The sequence below is a fragment of the Lithobates pipiens genome, unplaced genomic scaffold (genome assembly GCF_037356315.1).
Source record: "Lithobates pipiens isolate NorthernLeopardFrog02 unplaced genomic scaffold, aLitPip1_a1.2 Scaffold_19, whole genome shotgun sequence".
Classification (NCBI taxonomy): domain Eukaryota; kingdom Metazoa; phylum Chordata; class Amphibia; order Anura; family Ranidae; genus Lithobates; species Lithobates pipiens.
In genome coordinates, this window is record NW_027507764.1 from 22,685,833 (window position 1) to 22,698,746 (window position 12,914).

The following is a 12,914-nucleotide window of genomic DNA, read 5'->3' on the forward strand; positions in this document are numbered from 1 at the left end:
GCTGAGTTCCCAGGTCTGTACACCTGCTGTGCCCATTATGAGGGGTTCTCACCTTCCCTGTGCTGAGTTCCCGGGTCTGTACACCTGCTGTGCCCATTAGGAGGGGTTCCCACCATCCCTGTGCTGAGTTCCCGGGTCTGTACACATGCTGTGCCCATTATGAGGGGTTCCCACCATCCCTGTGCTGAGTTCCTGGGTCTGTACACCTTCTGTGCCCATTATGAGGGGTTCCCACCATCCCTGTGCTGAGTTCCCGGGTCTCTACACCTGCTGTGCCCATTATGAGGGGTTCCCACCAACACTGTGCTGAGTTCCCGGGTCTGTACACCTGCTGTGCCCATTAGGAGGGGTTCCCACCATGCCTGTGCTGAGTTCCCGGGTCTCTACACCTGCTGTGCCCATTATGAGGGGTTCCCACCAACACTGTGCTGAGTTCCCGGGTCTGTACACCTGCTGTGCCCATTAGGAGGGGTTCCCACCATGCCTGTGCTTAGTTCCTGGGTCTGTACACCTGCTGTGCCTATTATGAGGGGTTCCCACCAACACTGTGCTGAGTTCCCGGGTCTGTACACCTGCTGTGCCCATTATGAGGGGTTCCCACCATGCCTGTGCTGAGTTCCCGACTCTGTACAACTTCTGTGCCCATTACAAGGAGTTCCCACCTTCCCTGTGCTGAGTTCCTGGGTCTGTACACCTTCTGTGCCCATTATGAGGGGTTCCCACCATCCCCGTGCTGAGTTCCCGGGTCTGTGCCCCCCATCACATAATTGTGTTATTTATTTCTGGGCTCCGGATGAAAGGAAACGTGGTGACTGTCCTGATCTCGGCCGTTATGTGTCAGGGTCTCGTTCATCGCTATGATGTCACTCATCAGGTAAATCCCGGTAATGATCCCCGGTAATTAGGACCTGCAGGGGCATCATTCACCGGCCAATCCACCTAAACCTAAACGGTGTGGCCCCCGGCGTCCTGCATCGTGTTCAGCATAGCGATTTGATTTGCAAATGTTGAGTAATTAGTGAGCGTGGACGGGCCGAGTTCAGGGAATTGCTGCTTCTCCAATTTGACTGCATTCAAATCAATCCCATCCTAATCCAGCCACCATCTGCGGCCCCTCTCCACCCAGGATTGGTGTTTATTAAACCTCATGGTCTATGCTCCCAATACAGAAGACGCTCTGCACATTGGATCTCTAGGGCAGTGATGGCGAACCTTGGCACCCCAGATGTTTTGGAACTACATTTCCCATGATGCTCAACTACATTCTACAGTGTAGTTGAGCATCATGGGAAATGTAGTTCCAAAACATCTGGGGTGCCAAGGTTCACCATCACTGCTCTAGGGGCTCCAGTATTGGGGCCGACTGGTAAAAGTAAGGTGTGCAACACCATGGCGTATGTCGCTTCATATATGGTTCTTCTACAGAAACTGGCATTCACATTACACACACAGCTAACACGACTACAGCACAGCTACATTATAATGTCTTCCTTATAATGGCAGTATTCCCTGTGAGACATGTCCTGCTTAGTTCCGCCCCCCTGAGGAGCTTCAAATGTGAAATCCACAGTGTAGTCCCTGCCTATTAGAAAGCATTCGTATAATCCATTCTATGCACCAGAGGAGCTTGCACTCTAATGTCTATATAGCTCTGATATATACCACAGTGCTGTACAGAGAACACTGAGCCAGTCACATCAGTCTCTGCACCAGAGGAGCTTCTCCCCCAGGTGGTGCTGTTCTGCAAGGTGCTGTTTGCTCACTCTGCTGGGATCTCAGCTGAGAGAAGTAACATTCCTGGGGCTTATCCTGCAGGCTTTTCCCAGAAAAGCATGAACCATGTTGGGGGAAGACGAATGTGGAGGCTTACTCAAAGGCCTACACCATGTGCTCATGCTGCAATGGATCCTGGGCCTGTCCCCAATCAAGGGGAGTCCTTAGCAGCAATCCAAGATAAAGTGGTGAATAGACTTTGTCGTATTACTAAAGAGGAACAGAAACTTGCTGTCATGAAAGCAGATTTCAGGAAAAATAAATCTCTGCATAGTAAGTCTGGGAGCAGTAGGAAGGAAGACTCCAAGCTAAAGTCTCTGGAAGAGGCATTGAAGAAGTAGAAGAAGTTGGTTGCTTCTCTGATGAAAAGCAATGGTGTGTTTAGAGAAAATTATGAAAATGAGGAGAGATTCCAACAGATAAGGACAGTGCCTGTGCGAGTACCAGCCAGAGGGTGGATGCAAGAGCAAAGGCGACAAGATTGGATGGGGGATAAGGAAGTGGCTTCACATGGTGGCCCCAGTACTACCCCTGTCTCAGGATCTGTTACACCTGAGTCAGTATCTGCCCCCCTCCCACCCCAGCAGCCTGGGTCATCTCATGAGGAGGTTGAGGAAAGTGGCAGATTGCTGCAGGCCATTATGGAAATGGAATCTACCTTGAGTGGCACCGACTCCTCAGATGAGGAGGAGGATGTCGTCCCTCAGCCTGTAAGGGAGAAAGTTGTGGAAAAAGTTTAATTGAAGTCTGATCAAGATGGCAGCAGTGCTACAGTGTCTGCAAATGGAGGACATGCTCTTTCAGTTCAGGAAAATGCTGGTGAAGGAATGCTTGAGAATATCTCTCCGTGTATGGATGCCATTCCTGCGATTGCAGACAAAGAGACTGCATCTGTCAATGGGTCCTTGCAATCAGCAGGGAATAAAGGAGGAGATGGTGTCAATCCTGACCAAGAAGTTCCTGTTGTCTGCAAGAAGAAGGAGCAGGAGTCCCACATGGACACTAAAATCGCAGAACAGGAATGTCGCATGGACGATAAAATAGCTGGTGTACCTAATAACAAGACTGCTGGTAATTGTGGTACTTCTGGGACTATGGTGAGTGGGACTGCTGTGTTGGAAGGGAGAATCGAGTGGTGGGTGAATTGCCAAGCCTGATTTTCAGAGGTTCCTATGCAAGCAGTTAATATTCCTATGCAGCCAGTAAATGCGTCATCTCTATGTGAGAATCTACAGCTGTTTCTTTATGGAGGAACAAACTCAATCTTGTTAAGAGGTCTGTAACCTACCTTCCCAGGTGGATGGGTGGCCTATGTATGGTCAACCCGTTGTTTTGTTTTTTTCTCTGATGTTTTTGACACATCATTTTGCTAACATGCTGGCAGAAGAACCGCCAGGTTGGGTTGGCATTTTTCAGCGCTGGTTTAGGCCTTTCCTGCGAAGCTGGGAGAATGGTGGGCCAGTGAAAAGCCTGAGGGTCCGACATGGTGAGCTCCCGGCTTACGTTGCCCCATGCCTGAAAATGCTTCGGCAGTGGCGAGTGACTGCAGAGGAAATGAAGTCTCTTCCTAGGAAGGACCTGGAGAGGAGGGTGGTTGAATCACAAATTTAGGGAGCCACTGGCCTTGAGGGATTGCCCGGGCCCTGTTATGAGGGAGGGTCTGCGTTTGCTCAATCTAGAGAGAATCCTTTTAAAGTTTTCGGGATTTGGCTTGGCGCTCGTTTCATGGCAGACTCTATGTAAAGGGCAACCTGAAGCATCGCTCTGCAGAGAACCGTGATTGTCCAAGAGTGGAATGTGGTGAGGGTGGAGGAGACAATAGACCACTTCTTGCTTCAGTGCCCCTTCAATATAGAAGTCTACAAGCGGGTGGGTGGGGCTCTGGGTATCCCTTTCCTTTCCCGCTTGAGTTATGCGGAGTGGTCGTACGGGGCCTTTGAGACACTTCAGGATTTTGATTTTGAGATACTGTTTCTAGTTAGCTTGGTAGTCCGTTTCTTCACATGGCGTGCACGGGGTTAGGTCAACATTCAGGAAAAAAAAGTCCTTCCTGTCGAGGTGGTGGTGGTGCACGACATTCTGGGTGAAGTTTGGAAGATTCGGGGGTCTTGAGAAGGGCAGGTGGCGGCCGGGAGCCTGGACAAAGGCGTGGAGGAATGTCAGGTCCCCGTAGCTGCTGTCTGTCAGTCTCTGGGTGTGCGGCTTTCCTTCTGTCCTTTCACGTCCCCCTAGATCAGTGATGGCGAACCTTGGCACCCCAGATGTTTTGGAACTACATTTCCCATGATGCTCATGCACACTGCGGTGTAGTGGAGCATCATGGGAAATGTAGTTTCAAAACATCTGGGGTGCTAAGGTTCGCCATCACTGACCTAGATTTTTATATAAGATTGTATTTTTGGAAAAAGTCTTCATGCATTGCTTACATGTGTAATGGTTTCCTAGCCTGAGGGGGTGTTTTAGGTTGAGGTTATGGCTTTGTTTAGGTTGGTATATTTAGTTTTTCTTTATGTTTTTGCGATCTAAGCTATTTTTGTTTTTTTATGTTTTTATTTATTTTGTAGATATTTAAATATGTTTTTATTTTTGTTATGTTTGTAAGATTTTTAATAAACAAAAATTTACACTCTAATGTCCCCCCCACAGTCACACACTATTATTATTATTATTATACATTTATATAGCTCTGACATATACCGCAGTGCTGTACAGAGAACACTGAGCCAGTCACATCAGTCTCTGTACAGAGGAGCTTACACTCTAATGTCTCCCCACAGTCACACACTATTATTATTATACATTTATATAGCTCTGACATATACCAGAGTGCTGTACAGAGAACACTGAGCCAGTCACATCAGTCTCTGTACCAGAGGAGCTTACACTCTAATGTCTCCCCACAGTCACACACTATTATTATTATACATTTATATAGCTCTGACATATACCACAGTGCTGTACAGAGAACAATGAGCTGGTCACATCAGTCTCTGTACAGAGGAGCTTACACTCTAATATCACACACTATTATTATTATACATATATATAGCTCTGACATATACCGCAGTGCTGTACAGAGAACACTGAGCCAGTACGCTCTAATATCCCGGTATACATAACAGGGAGTTTGGTGGGGAGTGTAGCGCCCCCTGTGGCTGCGTTGCCTCCTCATCTGTCTCTATTGATCCCGGGATCTCAGCTCTCGGAGCGATCGAAGGGCCTCTTGACCCAGCAATTACTGTTCTCGCAGCCTCTGCCTCCGTTCTATCACATCATTAAGTTTGGGAAGTGCGCCCAGAGGGGGGGCACAGCAATAGACGGCGATAATTACTGGGACTCTGCGCGGCCTTTATATGTACGAATCGCGCTCGCCATCCCAGCCTCATTATCTGTGTTTTATCGCAGCTGGCGAGCAGCGCGGCGTGTGCAGCCGGGGACGGATTCCGCGCGCCAGTCCTGACACGTTGTGCGATCGGACATTGTCCAACGCGCCGGACCGTCTCCATTCCACGCGGAGCATTCCAGTTGTGCCATCTGAGTTATTTTTGTAGTCGATGGACACAGACTACAGTCTTCCCCTCCCCCAGTGATCAGGCTGTACATTGTAACTTTGCAGAAAATCACATGGTGAGAGACTGCAGCGGGCGGGGGGGGGGGGGGGGGGGGTTGGGCTGATCTGTGTCAGACATTTGTGAACACGGCTAAGAATTCCACAGGTTGAGCTGACATCTCAGCCGCAGGTAATCTTTGGGACACTCCTGCTATAAAGCGTTCGATCCAAATTGAGCTAAAACATCGATCGCACAACAAACGCAGTTCGACTGATGTGCCATATATGCGTAGCCCAAGTTTTCGATGGACTCCGCACATAAATTGCTAGTATGACGTGTTGTGTCAGGTCATGTATAAAAATTTGGGTCTCCGCTCTCCGATGGATTCCGCTGCGGGTGGAGGATGGGCCAGGAGTCCTTCCCACCTCTCTACACTCTGTGGGCAAAGAAAGGATCCCGATCGCCACACACTGTGCAAGCCGGTCTATCACAGAAGCGGTAGCAGCCTCAGCCACACCCACCGACGCGTTTCGTCCCTGACCTCCACAGTAAAGCCATGTGGGCTGAATGAAGTGTGTTGGTGGGGTGTGGCTTGGAATGGAGCCGGCCTAAGTTGATTGGAGGGGAGTGGCTTGGGGTGTGCATTGGAGGGGTGTGGCTTGGAATGGAGCTGACCTAGGTCAATTGAATGGGTGTGGCTTGGGGTGTGTATTGGAGGGGTGTGGCTTGGAATGTAGCCGACCTAAGTCGATTGCAGGGGCATGGCTTGGGGTGTGCATTGGAGGGGTGTGGCTTGGAATGGAGCTGACCTAAGTCGATTGGAGGGGTGTGGCTTGGAATGGAGCCGACTTAAGTTGATTGCAGGGGCAAGGCTTGGGGTGTGCATTGGAGGGGTGTGGCTTGGAATGGAGCTGACCTAAGTCGATACTTTCTTTGCCTATGGGTCTCCGGAACAATCAGAAGTGGTGAACCTTGGGAATAGCTTTTTTTTTTTGCTGCAGCAACCAGTCGACTTAGGGCGGTTCCATCTAAGCCAAGCCCTCTGGGTTTTGCTCAGCTCATGGGACTTAGTCATGGAGGTCCAGGACGAAACATGTTGGGAGCATGGCTTAGACCAGGGGTCTCAAACTGGCGGCCCTCCAGCTGTTGAGGAACTACAAGTCCCAGCATGCCTCTGCCTGAGGGAGTCAGGGAGTCATGCTTGTAACAGTCAGCCTTGCAATGCATCATGGAACTTGTAGTTTCGCAACAGCTGGAGGGCCGCCAGTTTGAGACCCCCCTGGCTTAGACGGATCGATGGACTACATCGCTATCTGTAGCTCAAGACTCAGGCATGCAGTTTTTATCTCACCCAATCAGATGTTCTTCTTTCATACAGTGAACGATGAAATAACGCATTATGGCCACTAGATGGAGCTGATGACGATAAAAAAAAAAGAAATGATAGATAATTACTATGATTGCCAACGCCATCTAGTGGCCATCATGCAGTATTTTCTTGATTCAGGCTAGTACTAGGAATAAATAACATCCGACCTTGAAAAGGAAATAACATTTTGCTGGCGTTTGTACAGAAAGAATTTAGTTTAGCAGAATGAATAGCTCTGCAAATTTTATAAAAAATAAATAAAAATGATAATTACACCCCATAGAGCATTTATTTTCATTTATATTCCCATAACAGACACTTCAGTGTGTTTTGGGTTTACCTTGAAATACATAACCCCGCCCCAATCTACGCCCCCCCCCCCCATTCTGTGATTGTACAATGACAGTGAGTCTCGCCGCGTGACGCGGCCTTAAATCTGCTCCTGCTGTGTTTCTAATGTGCTGATAATGTAATTACTTACAGTGTTAATAGCGATAAATAAGAAATGCTTCCTATGCGGAAAGCACCGTGCATTCCATTATGCGGGCTGTCGATAGCAGACGTATCTCCCCCCCCCATCTTATTTTCGTGTACGGTAACTGCGAATTAACCCTTCACTGGCCGCGCCGTGCGATTGTCTGCCTTTGAAGAAAACATAGAAAGCGCTGGCAGGAGACCGGGGCTCAATGCCGGCGGGAAGCGCCTCGACTATTAAAGCAGAACTTCCTGATAATGGGAAAAAAAAAAGCTCCTATATTTTCATTGAAAATTTTATTTTAAAATATTGCTAGTATAAGTACCTGAAACCTGTCCTAATATTATCTCCCCACCGGGGTCATTGCTGTTGCAAAGGGTCTCGACTCTTAAAGCGGAATTTCCCACAAATACAAAAAAAAAGTTATATTTTCATTAAAACTAAATTTTTAATGTATTTTAAAATACTGCTAGTATGAGTACCTGAAACCTTTCCTTTGTTATCTTGGCTGTGGGCTTAGGGTGGTTGGCCTGTTGGAAGATGAACCTTCACCCCAGTCTGAGGTCCAGAGCGTTCTGGAGAAGATTTTCATCAAGGATGTCTCTGTACATTGCTGCATTCCTCTTTCCCTTCCATCCTGACTAGTCTCCCAGTTCCTGCTGCTGAAAAACATCCCCACAGCATGATGCTGCCACCACCATGCTTCACTGTAGGGATGGTGTTGGTCAGGTGATGAGCGGTGCCTGGTTTCCTCCAGACATGACGCTTGCCATTCAGGCCAAAGAGTTCAATCTTTGTTTCATCAGACCAGAGAATTTTGTTTCTCATGGTCAGAGAGCCCTTCAGTCGCCTTTTGGCAAACTCCAGGTGGGCTGCCATGTGTCTTTTACTGAGGAGTGGCTTCCGTCTGGCCACCATACCATGCAGTCCTGATTGGTGGAGTACTGCAGAGTTGGTTGTTCTTCTGGAAGGTTCTCTCTCCACAGAGAAACGCTGGAGCTCTGTCAGAGTGACCATCGGGTTCTTGGTCAACTCCCTGACTAAGGTCCTTCTCCCCCAATTGCTCAGTTTGGCCGGGTAGCCCGTTCTAGGCAGAGACCTGGCAGTTCCAAACGTCTTCCATTTACAGATAATGGAGGCCACTTTGCTCATTGGGACCTTCAATACTGCAGACATTTTTCTGTACCCTTCCCCAGATCTGTGCCTCCATACAATCCTGTCTCGTAGGTCTACAGATCTGTGCCTCCATACAATCCTGTCTCTGAGGTCTACAGATCTGTGCCTCCATGCAATCCTGTCTCGGAGGTCTACAGATCTGTGCCTCCATACAATCCTGTCTCTGAGGTCTACAGATCTGTGCCTCCATACAATCCTGTCTCGGAGGTCTACAGATCTGTGCCTCCATACAATCCTGTCTCTGAGGTCTACAGATCTGTGCCTCCATACAATCCTGTCTCTGAGGTCTACAGATCTGTGCCTCCATACAATCCTGTCTCGGAGGTCTACAGATCTGTGCCTCCATACAATCCTGTCTCGGAGGTCTACAGATCTGTGCCTCCATACAATCCTGTCTCGTAGGTCTACAGATCTGTGCCTCCATACAATCCTGTCTCTGAGGTCTACAGATCTGTGCCTCCATACAATCCTGTCTCGGAGGTCTACAGATCTGTGCCTCCATACAATCCTGTCTCGGAGGTCTACAGATCTGTGCCTCCATACAATCCTGTCTCGGAGGTCTACAGATTTGTGCCTCCATACAATCCTGTCTCGGAGGTCTACAGATCTGTACCTCCATACAATCCTGTCTCGGAGGTCTACAGATTTGTGCCTCCATACAATCCTGTCTCGGAGGTCTACAGATCTGTGCCTCCATACAATCCTGTCTTGGAGGTCTACAGATCTGTGCCTCCATACAATCCTGTCTCAGAGGTCTACAGATCTGTGCCTCCATACAATCCTGTCTCGTAGGTCTACAGATCTGTGCCTCCATAGAATCCTGTCTCGGAGGTCTACAGATCTGTGTCTCCATACAACCCTGTCTCGTAGGTCTACAGTTCGGTGTCTCCATACAATCCTGTCTCGGAGGTCTATAGATCTGTGCCTCCATACAATCCTGTCTTGGAGGTCTACAGATCTGTGCTTCCATACAATCCTGTCTCGGAGGTCTACAGATCTGTGCCTCCATACAATCCTGTCTCGGAGGTCTACAGATCTGTGCCTCCATACAATCCTGTCTCCGAGGTCTACAGATCTGTGCCTCCATACAATAATGTCTCGGAGGTCTACAGATCTGTGCCTCCATACAATCCTGTCTCGGAGATCTACAGATCTGTGCCTCCATACAATCCTGTCTCCGAGGTCTACAGATCTGTGCCTCCATACAATAATGTCTCGGAGGTCTACAGATCTGTGCCTCCATACAATCCTGTCTCGGAGGTCTACAGATCTGTGCCTCCACACAATCCTGCCTCGGAGGTCTACAGATCTGTGCCTCCATACAATCCTGTCTCGGAGGTCTACAGATCTGTGCCTCCATACAATCCTGTCTCGGAGGTCTACAGATCTGTGCCTCCATACAATCCTGTCTCGGAGATCTACAGATAATTCCTTGGACTTCATGGCTTGGGTTGTGCTCTGACATGCACTGTTACCTGTGGGATCTTATATATAGACAGGTGTGTGCCTTTCCAAATCATGTCCAATCAACTGAATTTATCACAGGTGGTCTCCAATCAAGTTGTAGAAACATCTCAAGGATGATCAGTGGAAACAGGATACAGCTGAGCTCAATTTTGGGTGTCATGGCTTATGTACATGGGATTTTTTCGTTATTATTTAATTTTTTTAATAAATTTGCAAAGATCTCAAACAAACTTCTTTCACGTTGTCATATTTGGGGTATTGTTTGTAGAATTTTGTGGAAAATAATGAATTTAATCAATTTTTGGAATAAGGCTGGGTTCACACTGCTGCGGGGGGAGATCCGGATGTGATTCGCACCGCAAATCACATCCGATCTCCGTAGCGATGCGAGTACAGCCATACAGATAGTATGGCTGAATTCGCATCGCTCCCGCAGCAAACTCGCACGGGACCCTTTTTTTGGTCCGCAACAGAATCGGATCGCATGGGGGTTCACACCATGCGATCCGATTCCTGTGCGAGTCGGCAGATCGCACTGCGATATGCGGACGGATCTGGGGGTGTCATTAACATAACATTGACACTCCCAGCCGTCCACATAGGGCAGTGTGAACTGCCGGCGGGAGGTGTGCGATGCGGGAAAACGCCGCGAATTTGCAGCGTTCCCGCATCGCAGCGGTGTGAACCCGGCCTAAGGCTTTAACATAACAAAATATGGAAAAAATGAAGCGCTGTGAATACTTTCTGGATGCACTGTATTACCTCCCCACCGGGGTCATTGCTGCTGCAAAGGTTCTCAACTGTTAAAGCAACATTGCCCACAAATACAAAAAAAAAAAGTTATATTTTCATTAAAGCAAATATTTAAATGTATTTTAAAATACTGCTAATATGAGAGCCTGAAACCTGTATATTCTATAATTTCTCAGTTGGGGTCACATGTAATGTTGGTGGAAGGAGTCTCAGCAGAACTTCCTGCAAATATGAAAAAAAATTAAAATAAAACTCCCATATTTTCTTAAAAAAAAAAAAAAAAAAAAGTACTTTGAAATTCTGCTAGCATATCTGCCTGAAACCTGTCCTTATCTCCCCACCAGCCTCATGTGTAATACTGGTGGAAAGCATCTCAACTCTAAAAGCAGAATTTTCCACAAATATATATATATATATATATATATATATATTTATATATATATATATATATATATACAGCTGTTATATTTTTATATCTTCATTGAAACACATATTTTATGTAATTTAAAATACTGCTAAGTACCTGAAACCTGTCTTTATATTAGTATATATATATATGATAGATAGATAGATAGATAGATAGATAGATAGATAGATAGATAGATAGATAACATAATATCAAAATATAAAATAAATACAAAAATATAAATATAAAAAAAATATAAAGTAAATAAATTAATAAAATAAAATTTAAATATAAAAAATAGTAATACATTTTAAATAAAATAAATTAATTCATATATATATATATATATATATATATATATATATATATATATATATATATATATATATACCCTGATTTTCCTGCATCCTAGAAGACTTGATTGGAAAATTAGCTTATTCTTATGAATGTTTAATATGCACACTGAGTGTCATTTAAAGAATTGCGCAGCCCCAAAAGAAATATTTATTTTATGGGTGGAGTACAATAGTCTGAGCGCCCCCTGCTGGCTGTCTTCTTGGGATCCTCAGCAGCAAGCACCCCCCCCCCCCAGCTCTGTCTCCACCCACCTTGATGTGTCCCCGCCCCTACTGTTGCATTTTTCTTCATTTATTATCAAGTAAAGAATCAATATAGGTAGCAGGGTAACCAATAACAGCCCCCCCCCCCCCCACCACCACCACGACCCCAGCAGTTGTGCAGACCTGTGAATGCAGAGATGTTTGGTGGTTAAACTCTTCTAAAAAAATAAACTTGAACTTGAAATATCAGTGTTGGGTGGAGTGGCCCTTTAAACTTCCATGAATGCCCCCCCTGTTCTGGTCTTCTGATTGGCAGCACGGGGATTAGCGCTCACTGCCCGCACTGTGTGTTTTAGTCCCACACGGGGGTTTTGTGTTGGATAATGGATGTTAATTATTCCTGCTCTGACCTTTCATAGAGGCGAACGTGTAACGCAGACTGTCTGATTCTCTCCGCAGCTCTACGAGTTGGACGAGGACCCCAAGAGGAAAGAGTTCCTGGACGACCTGTTCAGCTTCATGCAGAAGAGAGGTGAGTGACGACACGGAGGGTACATCCTGGATATTATGTAATAATAACCAATGGCTACATTGTGTTTCTTTGCTATTGTTCTATTATAATAATATTATTACTATTTATTATAATAATTATTATTAATAATAATAATAATAATAATAATAATATTAAAAATAATATTATTAATAGTAAATATTTTGTAGAATTACTTATTTATTTAATTTTATTGTTGCATAATAACAATAAAAGTAATATTATATTAATAATAACTTTTAGCATTATATAAATAGTGTGCCGCCAAAAAAATATCTATACAGTAAAGGGTACCATCATCCTAATCAAAGCAATTTTTGTATGGGTGGGAACATTCCCTGCTATGCCCCCAATGATGGAATAAGGACAGTGGACTATCTCGATACCAAGGACTACCACAAATATTAAAAAGGTTTTTACATTTTTTTTAACAAAATTGAATAAAATCAGGACATATATCCATACAAAATAGTAAAAGACAGTGCTTGTAGCAGCATATGATGTTTTTACATCACTCTACATGTTTCGCGTTGAACACTGCTTCTTCAGGAGGAATTGATTACTACCATCTACAATTTAGCATTATTAATTTATTGATTTTTATTGTTACATAATAATAATAATATGATTATTATATTTTTAACATGTTATTTTTTTATTATTATTTATTTTATCTCCCTTCCTATTATTATTATTTTTTATAATTTATTGTTTTATTGATTTTGGTGTTACTATTTTACTATTTTTTATTGTTGCTATTTTATTACTAAAAATCATAACAATATTATTATTATTTGTTTTATTTTTACTCATTATATATATATATATATATAT

The 12,914-nt window shown here is 45.2% G+C and overlaps 1 protein-coding gene across 1 annotated transcript in view; it reads left to right on the forward strand.

Annotated features, from left to right (window-relative positions):
* Positions 1-12,914, forward strand: part of ARID3C (AT-rich interaction domain 3C) — a 301,212-nt gene that overhangs the window by 153,633 nt on the left and 134,665 nt on the right. Inside the window, exon 3 of the mRNA XM_077490555.1 lies at positions 11,990-12,062. Within this exon, the coding sequence (XP_077346681.1) occupies positions 11,990-12,062 (73 nt within the window). The remainder of the gene's footprint in view (positions 1-11,989; positions 12,063-12,914) is intronic.